The sequence below is a fragment of the Crinia signifera genome, chromosome 9, assembly GCF_055691185.1.
Source record: "Crinia signifera chromosome 9, ASM5569118v1, whole genome shotgun sequence".
NCBI lineage: Eukaryota > Metazoa > Chordata > Amphibia > Anura > Myobatrachidae > Crinia > Crinia signifera.
The window spans coordinates 51,014,229-51,040,419 of NC_139225.1; the positions used below are offsets into that span (position 1 = coordinate 51,014,229).

At 45.0% G+C, this 26,191-nt stretch overlaps 1 protein-coding gene across 2 annotated transcripts in view; it reads right to left on the reverse strand.

Moving 5' to 3' along the window:
• LOC146035549 (rho GTPase-activating protein 6-like) overlaps window positions 1-26,191 on the reverse strand; it is a 298,256-nt gene that overhangs the window by 80,661 nt on the left and 191,404 nt on the right. For both annotated transcript variants that reach the window (XM_083159068.1, XM_083159066.1), the window contains 2 exons: window positions 14,411-14,603; window positions 10,706-10,761 (listed from right to left, as the gene is read on the reverse strand). In XM_083159068.1, the coding sequence (XP_083015194.1) occupies window positions 10,706-10,761; window positions 14,411-14,603 (249 nt within the window). The remainder of the gene's footprint in view (window positions 1-10,705; window positions 10,762-14,410; window positions 14,604-26,191) is intronic.

The window sequence follows — 26,191 nt, forward strand, 5'->3', positions numbered from 1 at the left end:
AGCTGAACACAATACAATCCACTCCTCTACTCATTACTCATTAATTACACTCTTTTCATTGCTTCAATTGGAACCATTGCAGCCTAAATGGACCATTACTAAACACACAAATATATGCTGAAAGCATGGCTGCATCTTTTACACACATTTACACTGCAAGCAATGGACAGAACTTGGTACATCACTAATATAAATATACATGTCACTTTTACATTCAGAAATAACACCACACATTTGGGGATCAAATGAAAAATTTATTACAGTTAGGGAAAGCATAACATTTTAATAGCATGTTATGTGGCACATGCCAAAAAATAAAGGGACCATAACAGGAATGTACAAAACAAACAAAAATGTAAAAAAAATTATTCTTTTCATACATAGCCTCAGCAGAATCATAAGGAACACATCAGGTGGCGTCACAAGAAAAGTATACCACCAACACTTCAAGTACAGCAGACAGTAATGGTAGCAGAGAGAGGGCAACAGGGGAACCAAACAAAACATTTGAAACGAGGGCAAATGTGGGTACCCTGTGCACGGGATTGGGTTGCACACATGAAGCTGACACACACAGCAAAATGAAAGATTTGGGAAGACATAAGGGTGGAGATTAATGCGGAGCCAAGTTCATTTTCGGGACCGTTTGGCCCTGGTAGGGTCCTTGCCACGTGCAGCAGCTCCACGGCCACGTTGGGATGGTGGGGCAGGTGGAGCAGATGATGTGGAAGGGGGGGATGGTATTCCCCTTCTGCCAGCAGGGAGTGCTGGTGTAGGGAATACACCAGAAACGGCTGACAATAGGGCCCTATTGGTGGTAAGTAGCTCCGCCACAAGCTCATTATGGCGGAGGAGGAGGTCATTTTGGCGCCGGGCTTGCTCTGCCAACACCTGCAGGCTGCCAGCTATGGACTGCTGGGTGGCAGCCATGGCCTGCTGGGTGGCAGCGATTGTCTGCTGGGTGCTGGCAATACCCTGAATGACCTCCTCGGTCCTACGCAGCCGCTCTGATGCTAAGTCTCCCTGCTGGCGAATCTGCCCAAGCATCTGCACCCACCTGTCCAAATCCTGTGTGGCCGTTGGCTGCTGCTGCTGCACATGGCTGGCACGTGTGGCAGGTGGCACTGACTCCTCCGCCTCCTCAAGAGTATCACTACCGCACGTTGGAGATGATGCTGAAAGAGAAACTTACAATTACAACACATTCCTATAAAATTAGTACAAACTACTTATGCCATGCAAACAAATTACCTTCTAAATCAGTCGCAAACACTTCCACTGGGGCCTCACTATCCATGTTGCTCACCCCCCGGACCTCCTCAATAGCAATGCACGGCAGAGCCAACTCCTCCAGGGGGGTGAGCTTCAGGCGGCCTAGCATGGGGCCAGCCCCAGAGGTGTGGCTGTGGGTCCAACGTGCGGTCATTTTCTTCTTGAGGTTGGTTTTGAAGTCATGCCACCTGCAACCAAAGTTTAAATATTATTACATGTCACCCCTGACGTTTGATGTAGCATGCATTGAAATCTGCTACAGATTTCAACGTGTGCTTCATTCAACATAACTTACATTATGTTAAACGATAAAAGCAACACTTTGAAGAAACATTCACACTCACCCGACAATAAATATAGAATAAGTGACATGGCAATCATGTCTGTTGCTCCTAGCAACGTGACCGACTATTTACCAAATCCATCTAACATCTAATAAAAACATTAATGGTGTTGTTCTGCTCAAAATGTAACATACTTGAACTTGCATCTTTTTCACGTGCTCCGTCTCACGAACTTGTGGAGCTACCGCATTAATCTCCACAGTTATGTCCTCCCAAATCTTCCATCTCCTTGTGTGTGTCAACCTGTCCTGTGTCAACTCTATCCAATCCCGTGCACGGGGTACCAGTATGGCAAGCTCCTGCGCTTCAAATGCCATGTTCCTGGTGCTTGGTTCCTCTGTTGGCCTCTTTCGGCCACGGCCACGGCTACCAGTCGCTGTACTTGAAGTGCTGGCCAGGCTACTCTCTTGTGAAGCCACCTGCTGTGTTCCCAATGATTCTGCTGAGGCAGAAGATGGCCCAGCTGTAGATTGGGCAGCTGTAGATTGGCCAGCTGTAGATGGGCCAGCTGCCTGCTCACCTCCCAATGGCTGGTCTCTGGTGAGGGCCACATTGGAGGTGATAGAGTCCAGGCGAGCTAGGAGGCGCTGATGCTCCTGTTCTCCCTATGATTGTGAACCAGACATGTTTGCAGCACAAAATTGTATTTTGTGCACACCTATATATACACATTGATGTATTAGGCGTACATCAGCCCCACCCTGCGTTCTGTGCGGCAGCGTACCGTACGGCGATGTACACCGTGGTGTTTGTGCGGCGCATAGGCCACGCCCATACCAGCGGAAAATCAAATGTACAAAACCAGGCGTACAATCTAAGTCTGATTTTGAACTCATGCCAGATTTTAATCACAATGAACAACTGCACCTTTAGCCAGACATAAATTAGATCTGTGAATGTTCTTTTGTACTGTGCACTTGTTTGGTATGTACAACCAGGGCTATTTTTCAGCAGGCTCCAGCAGGAACTGAGGCCCTTATTCTAGTTCACTCTTTCTGACAAAATATTTCTTAGATGGACAAAACCATGTGCACTGCAGGTGAGGCAGGTGTTACTTGTGCAGAGATAATTAGATTTGGGAGGGGTTTTACTTCAAAGTGAGATCTATATTGCAGTGTAAAAATAAAGCAGCCAGTATTTACCCTGCACAGAAACAAAATGACTCACCCAAATCTAATTCTCTCTGCACATTTTAAATCTGCCCCCCTGCAGTGCACATGGATTTGTCCATCTAAGAAATATTTTGTCAGAAAGAGTGAACTAGAATAAGGGCCTCAGTTCCTGCTGGAGCCTACTGAAAAATAGCCTTGTGTACAACAAATGACACTAACCCATTCCATATGTTAATCCAGTCCACAACTCATGCATTAGTAATCACTGATTGCATCCCAATCACATGTGATAGGCCTATAAATACTGGCTTGCTGCTAGGTACATTTAAAACCACATCGATAGTGTGGGCCGGTATAAGGTAAGTGTATAAATGGCACCATGGCCTATTAATGGGAAAAGGTATAGCACTATTTTGTATGTTTTCAGACTAATAAGGCTGTCTAATTTAGTACCTTGTACAGATATATGTGTAACTGTATATTGTGGCACACTATTTAACCTGTTGTTTTCACCCATGGTTGGTGAGTATTTTGGATCTCCTTCTTCCTTCACCCTATCAGCGATGCCAACCTATGGCAAGGGTTGCTTGGGCGCATACAAAATGTTCATGTCAATATGAATAATAAAGTTTATACCAAATAGTACACTTCACAACCAATCACAGGACATGAGTATTTATCATGCGCCATAGCTAAAATGGCTTCTTACGGACGTGCAGCACCTTTCTCCACTGCAGAGCTGCTGGCCCTAGTTGCCGTAATGGAGCAGAGGCTGGGGCGTGCGGGCCCATATTTCTCTAATCGAGACAAGCGCCGGGCGTACTTTGCTGCCCGGCGCAGGATACTCGCCCGCACACACGTGCGGAGGACCATCGCCCAGCTGGAGAGGTGATGGTCCGACCTGCGGAGGCACCAGCCAGAGCTCCTCCAGCGTTTGAGGCGCCGTATTGAACGGTGTAAGTTTTTTCGCTATTCATACATGATTAACAGTGAATCCTTTCATTTTCACATTAGTATCAAATTTATTAACATGAGGTAAAGTGGGTGTTGATGATTGAGAAATGGCATATACAATATATGTGTGATACTTCCTCTTTCACATGCAGTAATGGGGATATAATATGTAATTGTAATAGAAATTTGACTGTAAAATGACACTCATCCATTTTGTCAATTTTTCCCACAGCGCGGGAGAGAGCCAGAGGAGGCCCAGGAGGAGGCCCGTGAGGAGGCCCAGGAGGAGGTGGAGGAGGCGGGCCTGGAGGAGGTGGAGGAGGCGGGCCAGGTGGAGGAGGTGGGCCAGGTGGAGGAGGAGGAGGAGGGCCGCCAGGAGGCGGAACACTTCCACTCCACTCCCCCTACACACACCCCTCTCCCTAGCCACTCACTCAGGCAGTGGTACGTAGACGTAATGCCTCATTACTTACTTATTTAGGTACAGTTTGTTATGTTGCACAGCTGATTACATTTTGCTTTACTATAGTAAAGACTAGTAAAACCAAGTGGTTAGCAACAGACACACTTTGTGGTTATAGGGCCCTGCTGCAAACGTAGAATCTGGAGGCTCATGTAAGTGATTATTGATTATTTATGAAGGGTCTTTCTATACAAGAACAAATAATACATACATGGAGTATGGGCAGGCCTGATTTATAATGGAGTCACAAGTGGGAAGTGCCCCTGGGCCCCCCTCTAGCCAGTGGGCCCGTGTTGTTGCCATGTATTTTTTAAACCAATTATGTAGGATGGATTTTACTTAAAAAATGTTTGGTGCATGGGAGAGGATTAGTGGTGCACCTTCACCTATCTGGCAATGTGACAATGATTCATGGAGTAAGGGGTAGAGGGACTAGCCCAGCCTTTTCATGTGGTATGTATGTAATCTATCTATCTATCTATCTATCTATCTATCTATCTATCCTGCAGTTTAGAATTGAGCAGTGACATGCAGGTTTATATGTATGGCAAAATGTGACAAGTTCTAGTGGATGTTGCTTTCTAGTACACTGGTGATTGTTAAGGCAGGACAAGTGTGAGTGAGGCTCAAGTGTTGTTGTGCTTTTGAAACATACATTGGCAATGTTATAAGTAACATATTGTGTAGTGTAAGCCACTGTGTGTGTGTCACCATCATAGTATTTATTTGATTTTGAAACACTATTGGCTATTTAATTGTGGATATGTATGATTTATCATGCTGTAGGTAGTTAGAATTGAATGTAGGTATCACAATGTGCAATGTCAACCTGAATAGCATACTTTAATGTTGAACCCCCTTTAACATGCCCACAGATGACCAAAGGGAAGAAGGCGAGGGTGTGCGAGGGGCCCTCCAAAGAATGCGCCAGCACCTGCTCCTCCTGGCAGCGGATGTGCAGGACCTGTGTGACCTGCTGCTATAAATTGTTTTAAATTTATTTTGTAGTTCAATAAATGTTTATATGAAAGTTAGAAGTGGTCTGTGTGTTTTTGTATCATTTTACAGTATAGGTATAAATAGTGTTGTATATTTATGTAAGTTGCAAAAGGTATATACAGTATATAGATGGGTTTATTGCATACAAGTGCTTAAAAGTGAAGGGTAATGTAAAGATGTACATAGTGTGTTGGTGTGTATTTGTGTGTTTGCATTTGAAGAATAATTTATGATACATGTATACATAACACATGGGCGTAAAGGGGCAAGAAAGAATGTTTGGAACTTTGCATGATGTAAGGGTTAATCTAAAGTGCTAGTAATTTGTTTAATGATCAATTCGAAAAATAATAGATGACCATTAAAAACAATCCTTTTTTAATGAGGTAGCCTAATTGCATAAGGGTGCAATGAGGTAGCCTAATTGCATAAGGGTGTGAGATGTATGAGTTCCGATGATAGTAGTATGTTTTGCGGAAATACACCGCATCGTTGCGTACGGGCAGGTTCCCGTCCGTTCTGACGCTGTAAGACCGTGCAGACGCTGTAAGACTGTGCAGAATATGTGTGTGTCCACCGCACACGCAAGGTTTGGATGTCATCCGTAAACACGCCCTCTTCTTAAAGAGTGAGTCCGTCCGAATGCGGAGAACCGGTGGGCGTTTCTTCGTACGATGTCCGCACAGCGTGGCGTGCGGTCCGCTCCGAAAGAATTCGGAAATTTACGCACCAACCAGAATAACCTCCATAATGCAAAAAAAGAGGTGCATTATGGAATTATCCTTGGAACCTCCCACCCACCCTTAAGTTGCATAATAGGAAATGCACACTTTAACAAAACAATAATTTCAGCACCAGGGTCTGCCACACGAATATGGCTGGAATTATTGGTTTGTTTGGGTCCCCACAAAAAAAAGAAGCAATGAATCTCTCCATGTACAAACTGGCTCTACAGAGGCAAGATGTGATCCTCATCTTCCTTCTCCAATTTCTCATCCCCTTCAGTGTGAACACCCTCATCCTCATAGTGTATTAATCCGTTCCCACTGGAATCCACCATCACACATCCCTCTGTACGCTCTGGAGACAATTGCTGGTCTTTGTGGAAGAAATGATCATTCATTTTGATGAACATCATCTTCTCCACAGTTTGTGGAGCCAACCTCCTACGCTGCTTGCTGACCAGGTTCCTGGGTGCACTGAAAACTCTTTTGAATACACACTGGAGTGGGGACAACACAGGTAAAATATAGCTAGTTTGTACAGGGGCCTCCAAAAGGCCTCTTTTTCCTGACAGTACAGATACAGACTGTCTGACATGCCTATTTGGATGCTGTCACCAATGTAATATTCCACCAATTTTTCAATGGTGACATGTCAGAAATTGTTGGCAGGTCCTTCAGTCTGACTCAATCCTGCTTGCCCTGCATCACCGCCATTGGGTCAGTTAGGAAATCTGAGCTATTTCCTTGCAGCCCCAGTTGCGGGAGAAAATTAAGAATGAGCTGTTGCTTCAGATGACAATCTCCTGACCAACAGGTCTTTGCACCGCTTGTAGACTCGTCCGCTGGAAACAGAGACATAACATAGGCTTTATACCGAGGAACAAGCCTGGTGGCCAAAATTTAGTGCTCTGATTTCAAAATATTGACCACCCTCAAATCCTAGCAAAGTGAATGAAGGGCTTCATCCACAAGACCTACATATTTGGAATCACACCTTTTTAGCTCCTCCTCCACTTTCTGCAGCTGCTTCTGCAAAAGCTTGACAAGGGGAATGACCTGACTCAAGCTGGCAGTGTCTGCCCTGTACCACTTGCCCACATGTCTGTGGTTTGGTAGACAGTGGGTACAACCACATTTTTCTGGACATTGAGGACACTTTTTCTGATATCTCTGTACATCCTGGGTATCGCCTGCCTAGTGAAGTAGAATCTAGATGGATTTGGTACCGGGATACACTACCTCCATCAATTCTCTAAATCCCACTGCACTAATGACGGATATTGGACACATGTCTAACACCAACATAGCTGTCAAGGACTGAGTAATCTCCTTTGCAATAGGATGACTGCTGTCATACTTCATCTTTCTCACAAAGGACTGCCCTGGTATATGATATATCCTTGGTGTAGCAGTGACAATCTTTGGATCTGATCCAATGCAAACGGGACGGCACATTGGATGGGAATCATAAATAAATGACATACCAAATCGTACTTATGTATGACCACCTTTACATTGATAATTCTACAGAGATCTCCAATGTACAGCCAGAACAATTATTTTTTACTCAACATAATTTAATGGCATACTAAAAATGCTTACCTATCTAAGATGTCCAGACCATATTACTGCAGTTAGGGATCCTCTCACAAATAACTTTTACAGGGGGTATAATGAACATTTCAAATATGTTACTAAACCAAGATATAGCATATGATCCCATTGAGCATAAGAACATGCTTTGTGAGGCCTTGTTGCCTGTTATGACATCTAGCCAGATTAAGCTGCTTAGTGAAGACATCACTATTAATAATGTACTATTGGCTGTATTTAAATTACATCTGGGTAAAGGGGTGTACAGTACAGTAGTGGTACACTGTACACATAGGCTTGGGCTGCGCGATTTTGAAAAGCGATTTGGCTTAGTCAAAACCAAGATGTGTAGTTATGCTGTCGGGGATAGGCAGCTGCATGGTGTGGAAGCTAATCAAGACTGACCTGCCTGCGCAGTCAATTTGCCCGGGAAATAGCAAAGCCGCATGGCCGCACATCGCGATCACCCGCAGTGTACACCGGGGCATTTCTGGCTAACTTTCTAAATGATTTTGACTATCTACTCAAAAACATATGGCCAAATCACCCCATGTGAACACCCCTTAAGTCCCCGTTTTCAGATGGACTTTCTAATGAATTTTACAAGTTCCTGCAGCAGCAAGTAGAACTGGCTTTATTGGACTTATTTAATAATTTATTGAAAAATAGTTCCCCTTTTCCTGTATTTTATAAACTCAACCACTATATTGCTCCCCAATCCCCAAAGGGACCCTATTCTTTTAAAATTTTACAGGCACATATGTCTCTAATATGCAAATGCCAAACTTCTTCCGAAGGTCTTGTCAGATCACCTACAGGTAAGCTTCCTTTATCCTATTTGGGATGGTTTAACTTAATTAAACAGATCTCCTTTCTGAGGCTTATGTATCACCTCCTTAATTCTCACTGTTAAGGATTTGAAACATCTTAAAAAAAAAAACATTTAAGAATTTTATTTGGCATGTTAAGAACCCAAAAATATGAAGTCTGGAATTGCAGCAAACTAGAACTGATGGTGGGATAGGTTTACCAGATATACAAATGTATAACCAGGCAGGAACCTTTCTGATTGGTATTTACAACTGGGAAAATTATGCAAATATCTCCATTGAGAGGGTTTTTTGGTCAGTGCTAGCGTATTTGCTGGAAGGACTCTGAGTGGATTCCAGACTAGACTGTGAGTCCATGTCCGTGAGTGGTGAGGATCACAGCAACACTTATACTTGCTAACTCTGTTGTCTCTCCCAATGGTCGATTGACGCATGCAATGCTAGACTTCACCTATAGCATCAGCGAGTTAGGCCTGCTCCAACCCCTATGCGCCAGGTCTTAAGTAGGACAATCAACCGAAACTGAGAGAAGGAAAAAAAGATAACTGACTGAAACCCGTAAAAAGGGTGTGGGGGTGTGTGTGTGGGGGGGTGAATCCTCCAGCAGCCTAACATACATTTATTTAAACAAATGAACCCTAGCTGGATTAATTAGGAATATAGTGAAGTAGGAAGCAACGATACAGCTTCCCCACCATACTACCCTAAATGCAACAATGCATGAAGGTGTTAACAATTACACAGTACTCCAACAGCTAGACCTATACATGTAGTTCTGCAGAAAAGTGTTATAACACGGAGCTGGTTCCCACAATAACACTGATGATAGCTTGTGGGAATACCAGAGAGACACCATATAACTTCACACATAGATAATACTGCACTGCAATTAGCAGAGAATACAAATGCTTAGATGGTACAAGGACACTTATCTATGTACAGGTCTGGGTCAGGACATCTGTAGCCAGTACCAAGGGACAGGAAGAAACTTGGACTCATCTGCGACACAATCCCAGATGCACAGCAAGGACACAGACTTCAGGCTTGCACAAGATGCTGACAGGCAAAACAGACTAGGACTGGCTGCACAAGGAAAATCACCGGCGTCTGGGTGAAAGGTAGCATGAGAGATAAAGGACAGACTTCCAATCAGAATAGCCAAGGCAGACAAGCTCCCTTAATGAGGAGACTTGCTACAGGTAAGCAGCCTGACACACCAGGCTAAAGGTTAAATCAAGCAGCAGCTGTGCTCCACCTTGAGGACACAGGAGTCAGGCTGCATTTACACAGACCTGCCAGAGCCAGCTCGTAACATACAGTATGCTTTTGATGCCTCAAAATCTCAAAAATAATCCTCTAATTTGGAATACCAGGAAACTCTGGCACATGATACGGCATACGGCTGGTTTAAATTCTCATAAATTCTTATTCCTTCCATTCTTGCACAATCCTGATCTCCAAAATGTTCATGCTGTATATTAATTTATGATGTGCTGAGCTGGTGGGAGTACTAATACAGGCTGCCAGGTTACATGTACACAAAAATATTAATGTTTGCAGAAGCTTCAGAGATGTATGCTACTTTAGCTAGCCAACTTATGGCTAGCTAAAGTGTTGACCCTTAATGTGCTCTTTCCTCTTTGGTAAGAGGGTTGCAGCACCTGCAGTTCAAGAAGGTTCTGCCACACCCGTCGTACAGACCCAACCTTGTGCCATGCGACTTTACTTCTTCCCCGTCCTCACCATCTGTTCATACCCCCACTATCCACGTCGGCGTGGAGTTGACTTTAAAAAGTGTGATTACTTCACATGTGTTCTGAGTGCGCTCGCCACGCTTCGGGCTCGCCACACTTTTTAAAACCAAATCCAAGCCGGCATCGATAGTGGGGGTATGAACAGGTCGAGAGGATGCGTAACGCGTACCCTCGCAGAGATCGCTGCGCTCGCCACGCTTCGAGCTGGCGTGTATACTTGGGGTTTGAAAATGCCTCCTTTATTGTGCATAGGACGCACGTGCGCCCGCATACCCCCTTTATGCATGAGGCGCACGTGCTAATAATTACTGAGACGGCTGGAGCGTCTCTCCACCGGTGCCCGCATGATCCCCTCTCCGCCAGCGCAGGGGATCTGGCGGTTACCGGCGCTGTGTGAGAGGCGCTCACTAGGCTTGGCATGGATGCTGGGGACAGAGCCATGGATGCCGGGGACAGAGCCAGGCTGCCGTGGATTCACTACGCTAACTACGCTGGGCTGCCACGGAGTCACTACGCTAGGCAGCCGTTGGACTACGTTGACAGCGTAGCTTAGCCTACACCTGCGTACATATGCTAATTGGGAGCCCGGCTAATACACAAGTACCGTATTTTTTTTGTTTGTTTCTTTTTTTTACACAGCATATAACTAAATTACTCACTTGTTCAACTCTTTTCTTTGAGCTCCCAATACGAAATATTCCAACTGTCTGCAGTCCTGAAACAAACCACAAAAATTGATGTTTTTATATTATTGTCCTCTGTAAGTATATCAAAATGTTTTAGTTCAGGATAATTGTGAATAGTCTGTATACCGTTGACATTGTGGACACCACTGCCTTACTCAACCTGTAGATCAGTTTGATGTGCAGTAGCCAATAGGAAACAGGCTGAATCTTATTTATTTGCTGTACCGAAGCTGTGGCTGGCTGAAGCTGCAATTGCAAATGTTCATATTGGCTGTCATTTCTGGCAACTATAGTTAATAACACTCTGGCTGATTGATATTGGCTGAGGCTGTCAAATGTAACTAATGATCATGGAAGATATGTGACTGCACAAATGTCAAATTCCTAGTGGTTTTAATTCAGATATGGCCTGTTTTGTAGTGCATGCTGCAAACTACTGATGTTTGGTACTTTGCAGATGTGACAGACCCATATGCATATATTACCAGTAGAGGTTTGTGACATCAGACACAGATCAGCAGCAGACTGCTAGTGATTGACAAGTCTTCTGCAATTTGTGTGCAGTAAAGGCATAAATTTACCAAAAGGGTGGCATACTAACGTGACTATATGCCAATATTGTGAGTCACACAAATGGGGTTAGAGTGGGGTGGAACTGAGTTCCACCACCTGTTATGGTAGAGGGAACTCAGTTCCATCTTCATCACAGTCCTGCACAGTAATTACAACAGAAAAGCCTGTCCCAGCGGCTTCCTTTTTCTGGCACGTCGTATGTGATGTCATGCCGTCTCCGTCACTGAAGTTAACAAGAGAGGAGATGAAGCTGCTGGAAGGAAAGAGATAGATTAGTGTATAAAAGACACTTACTGTGGATATTTTGTGTAAGGGGTAAAACTGCTGTGGGCATTATGTATATAAGCAATACTGCTATGGGCATTATTTGTAAGCGACACTACTGTGTGGCATCATAGGCGTGCGCACAGGGGGTGCCGGGGGTGCACAGGCACCTCCTAATGACAGCCCCCCCACGCACGATTGCAGTAAGGTCCGACAGCACAGAAAAGCATTTTTTTTTCTCCTGGAGCCGGCTGCCTGTAGGGGGAGCTGAAGTGCACAGACAGCTCCTCTCAGGCCTTACTGAATAGTGCTGGCCGGGTGAAGAGTGAGGCTGAGCCTGGACTTCCTGGTATATGAAATGTCCCGCAGCGGGGGGGGGGGGGGGGGGGCAGTTGGAATTCCCCCCAGCATGAAGGGAAAAGACGCTGTGCAGTCAGAGTCCCATGGCAGTCGAGACTTTTGGCACTAGGTGATGCACATATAGGGAAAATCACTGTGAAAATGGCTTTCTAGGCTATTTTCCAAGAGACCTGCTCACAACCTAGTGCTCATAGTCACAGTTACTGCCACGGTACTTGTTTCCTAGCACGGCGCCCATCAGGTCTAATCGCATACCATTACTTAAGGTATGCGATGGGACCCGATCTGACCCGATATTCGGGTTTTAACACTTGGCATGTGATGCGATGCGATGCGTTTTCACATTGATTACAATGTTAAATGCACCCACACACCCAATTTTTCATTGTACACCCACCCTGATGGGTAATTATTATGTGAAATGGCCACCCATTGTTAACGTCACCCCAGTATTAACACCAACCCGAAGCATGACGAGCGCAGCGAGGGGCGGCGGTCAGTGTTCCCTCTAAGCTGTGCGCGCATGCACACAACTCGACGAGCATGCGCACAGACATTACAACAGAGCGCACAAAGCAGCAGTGTTCCCTTTTTGTAGTTGTGGACTCAATTAATGTGTGTTTCACCTATTAACTACATTGTGTGCTGTGTTTTGAATGTTTAAATGTTTAATATCAGTTTGAAGTAAAGTTAACACAAATGCTGAACGTCATTTTCCTGTTATATATAAGTGACACACAGCCAAAATCTTTTGCCGCACACAGCCTTCGTAAAATTAGAGGGAACATTGGTGGTGGTACGCGTCCTTTTCATACCCTCACTTCGGGCTCGGTGGCTCGCCACACTATCTAAAATCAACTCCACGCCAACGTGGATAGTGGGGGTATAAAAAGTTCAGAGGATGCGTACCGCGCCCCTTGCGGGCTCGCTGCACTCGTCACGCTTCGGGTTGGCGTTGATAGTGGCGTGGCGTTAACAATGGGGGGGCATTTGACATACTAATTACCCATCAGGGTGGGTGTACAATTAAAAATCGGGTCTGGGGGGGCATTTAACATAGGAATCAGCCATCAGGGTGGCTGTACAATTAAAAATCGGGTCTAATCGCATCGCATGCGATCTGGTCGCATGCGATGCGATGCGACCCGATCTCATAGACCTGATGCCATACAATTAAAATCGGTGGCGCCGTGCTAGGAAACAAGTACCCTGCCACTACCTGCTAGAGAGGAGGGGCCCACATGGAGACTGTACACGGGCCCTCATCTCTCGTAATATGCCTCTGTGCCAATATGCCTGATCATGTTAAGTGATATTTACAGGTCTGTTCCAACGGAAACATCTGATACCATTAGCTCTTATAATCATCCAGCACCATGATGCCAAGACTAGTGTAAGAAAAAATGCCACTTCCTAGGCTAGGCAGTTTATTTTAAAGGTTGGCTACATAATTCACTGGAATGTCTGAGGGTGTAATGGGGAGCAATGTCATATACACTTGTCTCCACATACATTGTTTTTTTTTATTCACTAGTCACTATAAGAAATGTGCTTCATCTGTAAGCAGCACTGCACACAGAACCTACAATGTTAGGTGTGTTTCTAATTAACTTGCTTGTCCAAATCCTTCAATATTAACGGTACTCTTTACCTAGCACAGCGCCCACGATTTAAATGTCTCAATTGACCCGATTTTCCTGTTCAATGCCTCAATTGACCCGATTTTTCCATAGGAAACAATGTTAAATGGCCCACAGAGGCCAAATAGCCACCCTGAAGTATGAAATGGCCCCCACAATTGTTAACGCCACCCCACGATCAACGTCAACCCGAAGCGTGGCGAGCGGCGGCGGTACGCGTCCTACGACCTTTTCATACCCCCACTATCCACGTCGGCGTGGAGTTGAGAATAGAATAGTGTGGCGAGCGTAGCGAGCCACCGAGCCCGAAGCGTGGCGAGCGCAGTGAGCCCTGCGAGGGGACTCGGATACCTTCACAGGTAAACGCATCCCTTTGCGGGCTTCACAGGTATCCGCGTCCCCTCGCCACGCTTCAGGCTCGGTGCCTCGCTGCGCTCGCCACACTATTCTATTCTCAACTCCACGCCGACGTGGATAGTGGGGGTATGAAAGGGTCGTAGAACGTGTACCGCTGCCCCTCGCGGGCTCGCTGCGCTCGCCACACTTCGGGTTCACGTTGATCGTGGGGTGGCGTTAACAATTGTGGGGGCCATTTCACACTTCAGGGTGCCTATTTGGCCTCTGTGGGCCATTTAACATTGTTTCCTATGGAAAAATCGGGTCAATTGAGGCATTGAACAGGAAAATCGGGTCAATTGAGACATTTAACATTGTTCCCTATGGGAAATCGCGGGCATTGCGTCGGTCGCGTCGCAACCGATTTTTTAGTGCATTCAATGCCCGCGATGGCCGCCGTGCTAAGTAAAGAGTACCATATTAACTTATGTATCACATATCTTACCATGTTTTTCAATGTGAGAGCAGCATCTCTCTACAATTCGAGGCACCTGCTTGAAAATTGGATTCAGACTTAGCTGTAGACTATTTTCTTCATGTTGAGAACGCAGTTCTGAAGAATGTGACAACTGCAGAGCTTCAAGCAGGCGATCAGCTCCATCATCCAAGTCTGTTATGGAGTCAACAGAAAGACCCCCCTAAAGACAATAGTTAAGAAGTAAGAAGACTGGACAAATAAACGTTGTTTCATCTATATACAGTAGACTATAAATATTTTCTAAAGTGAAAAAATTGTTGTTGTTTGCTGAACACAGACTAAGTGCAGGATATGTTGTTGATGAAATAATGAGAACATTTAGTTGCACACTGTAAATCCGAGGTTCCCAAATGGGCTGCCATCAGAAATTGTGGGGCCCTGGACTGACAAAATACCCCCCCCCCCCCCTCAATAGACCAATCCCAGGGAATTTGGGCCCTACCTACCTCCCATAAAGGGATAATGGTCCCACAAGGAAGGGGTTTGGCCACAAAATAGTAAATCCAGCAAATAGTTCAACACACAGTAGAATAGCCATAAACACATTACACTGCATGTATTGCCCTTGATTAATATTAAATCACACAGTAGTGCCCCTTATACACATCTGTCTTTGTCACTCCAGCAGCTCACTGTCCATGTCTCTTAGAAGCTCTCTGCCCTATGTCCCTCCAGCAGCTTCCTCACTTCTGTGTCCTTCCAGCCTCCTCTCACCCTGTCTTCAGCAGCATAGATCCTGCTCTTTTTAGTGGATCTTCTTCACTTCGGCAGCGGTGATGGCATGACATCACATACGCCATGCCAGAAGCAGAAGCTGCTGGGACAGGCTTTTTTGTTGGAATTTCTGTTCAGGCCTGTGGTAGAGGTGGAACTCAGTTCCCCCTACCATTAGAGGTGTTCCCCCTCACTTTAACCCCTGCCCCCCCCCCCCATCCCCTCTCCCAGATGCTGGTGTATTACAAATATTATTTAGTCCTGAGTCATGTAACTTTTGCTTTAACACAGGCGGGGAGTGCAGGCGGCCATGACACATGGTGGGGGCTCTGTGTGGCGGCTCCCGGCTGGCATGTTACTGAGGAGATCTGGGCGATGCAGGCACAGGGGTGGGTGGCTTGTTCAGTGGGGTGGCCGCTCGCTAAGCAGACAAAGAATGCTGCTTATCGAGTAACTCTGAATCTGGCCCTTAATCAACAAGGCCCTTTTCAAGCCGTAATACCAGCACTCACCAACAACATATATATAGGACATACACCAGCATCTAATGTCCATAAAAAATGGAGACACATACTTTTAACATAAGCATTCATTAGTAATCACTGTTCAATAGCAGGGATTCAAAGAGTAAGCTGGCTGCATCAGACACGCTCAGCACCTTGCAGCAGCATATAGAGAGAAGGGCTCAGTAACCGAACAGAAAGTAACAGGGGTAGCACAAACACACACAGTAGTTACTGACAGCCTGTGAGGACAGAGTTCAGGCTGTCAGTGTGCGAGAAGGCATACAGTTCCTCCTGCCCCTGTATGCGCTGCTCAGAAGGGAGGGAGCGACGGACTGGAGCTTCAGGCTGCTGGCTGACGCTGCCCAGAGTGTGACTGGCACAGCGGCAGCCAGGAGTAGCAGCACACAGGCATATCAGCGGGGATGTACAGTTCGGGAAGAGTGCCTCTCCAGCATGGCGCATCCTTGCGCTGCATTTTTCCCTGAACTGCTAGTGCTGGCTCAGCTGTGTAGTGAGCAGGGGTGCTGGCAGCCATGCGGGCTGCGGGGTACAGATGGCTAGTGAATCGCTGCCTCGACTCAGTGACTCGAACCATTAAGCTGAATACATGATTCGAGTTAGTCACTGTGGCAAGAGCCGAGACAGCAGCAGCAGCATTATAGCATAGTAAGCTCAGCCCCTCCTCTCTGAATCGTCAGGCTCTGCAGGAGAAAAGAGAGTGCAGTAACAGCTGAGTCCAAGTAAAGTCTATGCTGGGAGCTGTGCACTGTCTCTCTGCCTGCAATCCCATACCCTCCAACATGACCCATTCCATTCGGTACACAATGCTCTGTTCCTGGACGTCCCTGGTAATGTATGATTGCCAGCACCTGTGTTGAAACACCCTTCTCTTCAATTGCCTAGTTCCACACAGGTGCTGGCAATCATACATTACCAGGGACGTCCAGGAACAGAGCATTGTGTACCGAATGGAATGGGTCATGTTGGAGGGTATGCAATCCCACACTACTCATGAGCCCAGCCACTGACTAACTTCCTGTCTGCCGGCACACAGCACACACTGAGGGACAGAGCCTCTGCTACTCCCAGAGTGTGCTGTGAGCCGTGCACTGTGTCCCTGTGCCTGCAATTCCACACTACTCATGAGCCCAGCCACTGACTAACTTCCTGTCTGCCGGCACACAGCACACACTGAGGGACAGAGCCTCTGCTACTCCCTGAGTGTGCTGTGAGCCCTGCACTGTCTCCCTGTGCCTGCAATTACATATGAGTAGTGACTCGAGAGCCGAGTCACTGCCTCAACACACTTCACTGAGCTGAGCCGTGCGGCTCAACTCATTCCAACGAACCGTCTTGCCCATGACTACTGCGGGGACAGAGTTGCCTGAGACCTACATTCTGTCATAGTGGCCGGGCCCGGGACAGTTGATGGTGGCCCTGCCAACCGTATGCCTCAGGACATATGCAGGGGTGCCCTGGGGTGGTGGTTGAAAGACAATTTAAATTATTTATGGTCACTATAGTAGGCAAAACCAGTGTTGGTGACTTCCATCATAAAATATGTGGACAAACTGAAGGGAATGTTGTCCTTCACATTATTAAATTGAAGGATGACAAATAAACTCAAACTAATTAATTTAAAATCTTTTATCAATTTTTTTATAAGAAATAAGCAAAATTAAGTACTTTACATTTTCCGTACTGCCATTCCAAAATTCCCACTTTCACTTTACTGTATGTGTGTGTGTGTGTTAAATTCCTAAAAGAGAGCACTATCATTATCTTTGGATTGTAATTCTATAGTCTATATGTCTGTTACCTTCGGTCGTAAACTTTCTTTAAAAAACTAGTTTGCGTATCTCTATTAGGATACAGATATTTGATCTAAAAACAGTTTGAGATTAATGATGACATCCTTATGGAAACACCTTAAGAAAACTTTTTTCATAATTTATTAAAAATGTGAAAATGTTCACAAGGCTTCAGACAGTACAAACTGTATATAGGGGGTGATTCACTATCAATTGGAACGGGGTGAATTCAGCCCCATTCTGATGTTTGAGGGTCTGTGCATGTGCAGGAACATATTTATGGGGAGGGAGGGAAGGGGGCAGACGGGGTCAGTGACGGCGCTGTCCCATGGGTACGCAGGCAGAGGAAATCATTGGATGGTCAGCAACCATCCAATGATTTCTTCTACTAGCAGGGGCATGGTACCAAGGGGAATTGGTGACGGGGGAGACGGGCGTTTGGGCAGGCGGCGTCTCAGGTGCTCTGTAAGCTGCGGTATTCGCAGCTTACTGAGCCAACTTGAATCAGGGCCACAATCTGTAAATTTGTCATGCACTATTTCAGATTTGAGTGTACATAATTTACCCTTTTTTAGTATTTTCCACTGTAAAATCAATAATTATCAAATTAAAATGAAATAACATCATGACACACATAACAAAGATAGGTTGAATATAAATTCTCATGCTTTAAAATATGTATGATCAGAATTTTATTTCAGAAACGTAAAAGCTGAAAGTAAAGTTATATTATGCTGAAATCCTAAAGTGATATTAATCTGGATGTAGGCCCCCTTACACTTGTCCAACAAGTTGGACCTGATTGACTTGAGATTTATCCTATGGTTATACCCAATGGCACGGGATTGCGCATTGGGTCCTACACATCAGGCACATAAGATTTTGTCAGACAGGCACATCAGATTTTGTCAGATAAATTGACCCAATCCACCTGAATTGGGTCAAATCTGACAAAATCTCACAAGTGTAAAGGTGGCCATACACACGCAGATTTATCTGTAGATCTGTCTGGTTGGAACAAAAACATGGTTATGGATGAGAGCAAATGACAGTTGACCATTTGCTTGGAAATGCTGGAAAACTGACAAACTGTCCCTCATCCATAACCAGGTTTTTGTTCCAACCAGCCAGATCTGAAGATAAATCTTACTAGTGTATGGGCACCTTAAGGGGCCATTTAGAGTGATGCTGCATTTGTAATTTTTCCTTTCCTTATTCCTGGCATCCTAATTGGGATTCCGCCACTGGTCTCCCGGCAGTAGACAGAATGCTGGCGTCAGTACAGTATATGAAAGTGGGAGAGGGAAAGAAGACTCTTTGTTGGGGCACTGCTTTTGCATTAATTCACAATTTTAATAAAAATTGTATTAGTTTATTTGAAAAATATACATCTTTTACAAAACAACCTCACAAAATATATAGACAGTACAATAAGCAGTACAGTGTGTAATAAATACAATGTAAAAGTGCAATGTGCAGTACATAAAACAGCAGAATCATAGAGATATGTAAAGTACAATGTTTAAGCTAATATTGTGCAAAATAAAATAATTCTTGTAATAGTTTTGTTTGACTATCAGCCAATTGTTGTGGTTGGCATTTGTGCATACTGTAGGGAACTATCCTGTTAATCACAAATTAGTATCACTGAGTGGAGACTGCACACTATTAAGAAAACACAAAACAAAAGTAATAATATCAAATATTTAGGTGAAATTTAGGTGAAAATAAGCTAGTAATTGCTCATACTGATACACTGTGGGGGAAATTTACTAAGAATACGAATACGATTTTTCATATTCGTATTCTTAATACGAATGAATACGAATGCATACGGCTGTTTTAGCCGTATGCAAATTTATGTTTCGGAGGGGAAGTTACATAACAGTTAAATACGACTGCTTTGTAATCCCCGATGTTGTATCCATTCGTATTATTTGTATAGGCAGTCTGCACAGATCAGTCAGATCCATTCAGGCTGCAGTGTGTAAAAAAGAAAAATAAATAAAACGGCTTGGGGTCCTCCCCACGGCCGTAACCAGCACCATGCTCATGGCCTGGTTTTCAAATATCAGAAAATCAGTTAAATAAGGCTCCGCTGATTTTTTTAAACTAGCCCCAGGCCCCAGGGCTGGGGCTGGGGCTGGTTCCCAAAATACCGGGGACAAAATGAATAGGGGTACCTCATATTTTAAGAACCAGCCCCAGGCCCAAACAGCCAGCCGGGGGACACTTATTATATAGGGTCCCATGGCCAAAACATTAACCTTACCGACCAGTTAGCCTGTACAGGGGTCCTGGGGGAGTGGGGACCCCCCCCCAACGAAGGAGTCCCCCCCTCCAGAACTTACCTGCCCAGGCTGAAGCCAGGTGCTGTCCCGGTACCCCTGGGTGTTGGGTACCGGGTTGATGAAAGTGGTAAAAAGTAGAAATAAAAGCTATTGTCTAATACTGTGGAACTATGAGTCCCAGCAAGCCTCCCCCGCATGTTGGGACTTGGAGAACCACAAGTCCCAGCATGCGGGGCATTAAAGGGCCCACTGGAACTTGTAGTTCCAGTGTAATAGATATAGTTAAATAAACACACTGACACACATGAAAAATAAAACTAATACATACATAGCCCATACATACTGATACTTACCTATCTTGAGCCCGTAGGTAGGTCCCCGTCCATCGGTCCTGGGGTCTGTGGTCCGGGAGTCCGTGGTCTAGGGGTCCTGTTTCCGTATAAATCCTTTTGGGGACCTGTGGAAGTAAATTCTACTTACCAAGGTCCTCCGGCGTAGATCGGTCCTCTTGGTTCCGTCGGAGTCCAGGACCACAAAAGAGCCGCTGAAGTTTCATCTTCAGCGAATGATTCTATTGGCCTCCACCGAATTATTCTATTGGCCTTAAAATATGGGGGACCCCTATTCATTTTGTCCCCTGTATTTTTGGAACCTGGAGCCTGGGGCTGGTTTTCAAAAATCAGCAGAGCCCTATTTAAATGGTTTTCTGATTTTTTTAAAACCAGGACCGGCACTTTGAGCCTGGTGCTGGTTATGACCGTGAGGGGGAACCCCACATCCTTTTTTAAATGTATTTATTTAACCATTTTTTTACACTGAAGCCTGCATGGATCTGACTGATCCGTGCAGGCTTCTGCCAAACAAGCCAGGAAAATAAAGTCTATTTTCCTGGCATATTTGGCTGGCAATTAGCGGCCATTTTGTGCTAATTAGTGGCTGTATTTCAATGCGGCCGCTTAGTAAATTAGGAATCACCTTTCTTTTGAGTGGTGATACCTATCGTGCTCTATCGATGGTGTATCCATTCGTATTTGTAAATACAAATACGAATGTGCCATCATTACGAATATAAATTGGCGTAATTTTGGGATAGTAAATCCCAAAAATACGAATGTGTAAAAAATAGGTGTATTTCTGTATACACCTATTTTTTTACGATTTTGCTTTAGTAAATTTCCCCCTGTGGGTTATGCCGGTACATATACCATCATGTAGGATAAGTAACCCCACAGTATTCAGCATACCACAAACCACAAGTCCCAGCATGCGGGGCATTAAAGGGCCGGCTGGGACTTGTAGTCCCAACAACAGTACAAATAGTATAAAATAAATAAAAACACACACACACCATTACCACCAAAGTACAACTTTATTACATCCAGAGCCCATACATAATGATACTTACCTACCTTGGCACGTAGGTAGGTGTCCTCCAACAGCCGGTCCTGAAGAAAATCCATATGGGTACCTGTGGAAGGAAACCATACTCTGGGGTAGATCATGTCTTCTTCTTTCCAAGTAGAAGCCTAGCAACTCCTGATTGGCCGCTAGTTGCTGCTAGGCGCCCAATAGTGCTATTCGGGGGGGGGGGGGGGGGGGTGAAGCTGCAGGATGCAAACACACATCCTCTGGCTTCTCCTCAGTCCATACTGGTATCGGGTCCAACTTTTTTTTTATTTTGCCAAGTACCTGGGATGCCTACCTGGATTGAAGAGGACATGATCTATGCCGGAGGACCCTGGTGAGCATGGATTCCTTCCACAGGTACCCCATATGGATTTTCTTCAGGACCGGTGGAAGCAGTGCCAGATTAAGGTCTAAATGGGCCTGGAGCTGAAAATTACCAAGGGTCTATTATGCGCAATAATAGGGGGGTTGTGGCCAGCACCTAATAATGTGGGGGGAGTGACCAGTGTTCTGGTTGGGTGGTCTGCTCATGGGTGTGTCTCTATTTGTGTAAATACTTTCAAATAAATATATATATATATATATATATATATATATATATATATATATATTACAAATTTCAACACTCACAGGGTGCAGGGAGATATATTGCCGGGTGCCCTCCAAAGGTGCACCTGCAGGATGCCAATGTCCTAAGATACTTGCGAGGTGAGGCGGCATTCCTGTCATAAAAAAAATAATGAAAGCCAAAACTTGGTAGACAACATTTCAGCACCTTTAATGTGGTCACCTACAGTAAGTTTACCACACCATATACCTCTTATACAAATCATGCAACACAATAGTAACCCCCTTATAATGTACTTGCCTATTACACATTATGATAAAAAAAAAGTGACTGTGTAATAACAGTGCGCACACAATACTTTAAAGCAGCTAATATCAATTCCAGGTGTTATTCTTATACCACCTCAATAAAAAAGACAAAAGTGCAAAAATATGGATGGATAAAATAGCGCTATAAAAGGTTCTCCATAGAGATAGTCACCATATGTCCATTAATCATACTTGTCTGCCTGACCCTCTCCATGCGGGAGAAAATGCTCTGTTTCTGGACTTACCCGGTAATGTATGATTGCCATCACCTGTGGGGAGCTAGGTATAGGTGTTTCACCACAGGTGATGGCAATCATACATTACCAGGGAAGTCCAGGAACAGAGAATTTTCTCCCGCATGGAGAGGGTCAGGTAGGAAAGTATGCCATTAATCCAAATAAGGGTAAACTCCCAAATGGATGTAGTTATGGATGATAGAATCCTCCGAATATGCAATGAGAAAAGACATGCGGATAGTGCATAACGTTTTAAAACATCAACATTTAATATAGATGTGCACTTACAATTGGAAGGATTTTAAAAACATTGAAAGTATAGCCCGGGGCACAGCAGGAAAGGAATGTCCAGTGGTGATGGCAGTGCAGCTCTGGAACAGGTGGCGCCGTCCACAGGCAAATACGTTCCTTAGATCCAACCAGGTGTCACAAAGGATGAATAGCAAGGCACGCCAAACGCGTTTCGGATCGGGGTGATCCTTCTTCAGTACCGAGAACCCCAACCCCGCCCTTTAACCGGCTATATCTTCAGAACCAACTGACCCATTTGAGACCAGTATAATTTTTAAGTGGGCTTCGAATGATTTTTCCTATGCAACTGGGCCATTTGGTCCCAGAGAAATCTACCCTCAAAGAACATGAACAGCCATGAAATTACATTTCAGAAATAAAAAAATCGGTTTACCCGCAATATCTCTGGAACCAATTAACCCATATAAACCAGCCTGGTATCAGATTGAAGACCCAGCGCTTTGGGTTCAAATAAGAACAACCTTCTGTGATGCCAGGGGGGGAGGGGGGACTGTAAGCCGTCGGAACTGGCTGGGGGTCGGAATTAGCGGATCCCATGTTATCCTGAGGGGAAAATGATCTAACTTTGCCTGGCGGCATCTCCGGTTCCTGGGGGGGCTAGCGACGCGGGGCTGGGCTCGTTGGAAAGCCCCAGTCCTCATCTACAAAATGGGCCTATTTGGAGAGTGGGCCTGGAGCTTCAGCTCCATCGGGCCCATTGGTAATCTGTCCCTGGGTGGAAGGAGGATACCTACTTATGTGTCAGGGTAGGCAAGTATCTGTATGAATTGGCTCAGTATGTAATAAAGTTGTACTTTAATGGTGTGTGTGTTTTTATTTATCTGTTTGAACTGTTGTGGGACTACAAGTCCCAGCAGACCCTTTAATGCCCGCACGCTGGGACTTGTGGTTCCCAAAGTCCCTGCATGCATTGCAGGCTTGCTATGACTTGTAGTTCCACAGCAATACACAGTAGATGTTTCTATTTTTTACACCATCAGCCCGGTGCCCAGTGCCAAGAGTCACCGGGGACAGCCCCAGGCTTCAGCCTGGCCAGGTAAATTCTGGAGGGGGGACCCTTTCATTCGGGGGCTCCCACTTCCCCAGGATCCTTGCCTAGGCTGACCGGTCAGGGGGTAAATGCTTTGGCCGGGGGGACTTGTATAAAAGGTCTCTCCCTGGTTGTGGCATAACCCTGCTGGCTGGTTTGGCCTGGTGCTGGTTTTCAAAATATGGGGGACCCCTACTCGTTTGTCCCCCGTATTTTGGGAACCAGGACTGCCCCTTGGGCCTGGTGCTGGTTTTAAAAAAAAACAGGGAACCCGTACTCGGTTTGTTCCCTGATTTTTTAAAACCAGGACTAGCTCTTTCAGCCTGGGGCTGGTTATGGCCATGGTGGGGGGACCACATGCCATTTTTTTTTTTTTACACTGATACGCCATCAGAAAAATAAAAATCTAAATATGGCAGATTAGTAAATCTGCCCTATTTACAATTCGTATTTTAGACAAAATACGACCGATGCCAGTTGGATTATTATTATTTTTATTAAGAATATGAATACATATTAGTATGTAAGTTATATTTAAATTCTTAGTAAATTTCCCCCAGTATCTCATTGTGAGCAATTAGTACCGTATTTCTCCCTAAATTTCACCTTTAAAAATTTGAAGTGGAATGTAATGCTGTCTGAGTACGGGATGACTGCTCTTTAAAAAACCATCCCGCACTGCTGCCGAACCTGGGCTGCATTACATACTGCTCTTGATGTTATTACACTTTGTTTTTGTTTTCTTTATTGTATAGTCTACAGTGTACCATCAAAATCAGTGATACAATCAGTGAATTTGTGATTCAAAGGATAGTTACCTATCCACAATTGCGAAACACAATAGTACATTTGCTAATACAGTCAAACTATTACCAGAAGTATTATATTTTATCAGCTTACACATTGTGCTTTTCATATCACTTTTATTCTGCTATTTTACATACTTTTTAGATACTCAAATGTGATACGGGTTTGATACACTATGCAAACAAAACAGTTCTCTGATATGAAATAGTTTTGCATAATAATTGGCTAGCAACTTGCAATTCTTCGGATTCTGAAATTTTGCAAATTGTATTACACACTGTACTTCGTCAGGGCCGTAACTAGGGGGGGGCTGGGGGGTCACGCGCACCGGGCGCTGGAGGGGGGCGCTGTCAGGTCCGGGAGAGTGACAGCCAGCGGGGTTTCGGGGACTGATGTAGCCCGAGTCCCGCTGCTGTTAGCTAACCCGTCGCTTGCGAGCGACGGGTACGCCACTCTGACACATATTAGTATGACAAGCGGCCCGACTATAGCCTTCTGTCATTGACTTTTGAATGCCATTGCCGCCACCGACGCCGTGTTACTGTCCGTCTGTGCCTGCCGCGCACAGCATTACTGGGAACGTGGGAGGGGACGTGATGACGCGGCAGCCGCCCCCCAGCCATTGGTTGGCGCGGCCGTGTCACCGCGTCCCCTCCCACGCTCCCAGAAATGCTGTGCGCGGCAAGCACAGACGGCAGCCACATTATCGACTCCAAGCAGTTCTAAAGTTTCCCCACGTCCCCTCCCAGGCTCCCTGAATCTGTGCAGGGCGGGCGCAGTAGGATTTTTGAGATGCCAAAACGGCTGCTAAGTAAGAAAAAAGGCAATTATTTTATGTGCATTAGTGTATATATATATATATATATATAAATATATATACACACACACACACACACTGTGTGTGTGTGTGTATATGTATATATATATATATATATATATATATTTATATACACTATATATATATACATATACACACTGTGTGTGTGACATATATGTTTAATGGAGCATCACGCTGTGGGGCATATGTATAATGGGCATCATGTGTGTGGCATAAGTTTAATGGAGCATCACGGTGTGTGTCATGTATAATGGGCATCACAGTGTGCGTCATATGTATAATGGGCATCACAGTGTGCATCATATGTATAATGGGCATCACGGTGTGTGGCATATGTATAATGGAGCATCACGGTGTGTGTCATGTATAATGGGCATCACAGTGTGCGGCATATGTATAATGGGCATCACGGTGTGCGGCATATGTATAATGAGCATCCAGGTGTGGGGCATATGTATAATGGGCATCACGGTGTGCGTCATATGTATAATGGGCATCACAGTGTGCATCATATGTATAATGGGCATCACGGTGTGTGGCATATGTATAATGGAGCATCACGGTGTGTGGCATATGTATAATGGAGCATCACAGTGTGTGTCATGTATAATGGGCATCACAGTGTGCGGCATATGTATAATGGGCATCACGGTGTGCGGCATATGTATAATGGGCATCACGGTGTGCGGCATATTTATAATGGACATCACGGTGTGCGGCATATGTATAATGGAGCATCACGTTGTGGGGCATATGTATAATGGACATCATGTGTGTGGCATATGTATAATGAGCATCCAGGTGTGGGGCATATGTATAATGGAGCATCACGGTGCGGATCATATTTATAATGGACATCACAGTATGCGGCATAGGTATATTGGGCATCACGGACTGCACTTTTGGGGTCATGTGTATCT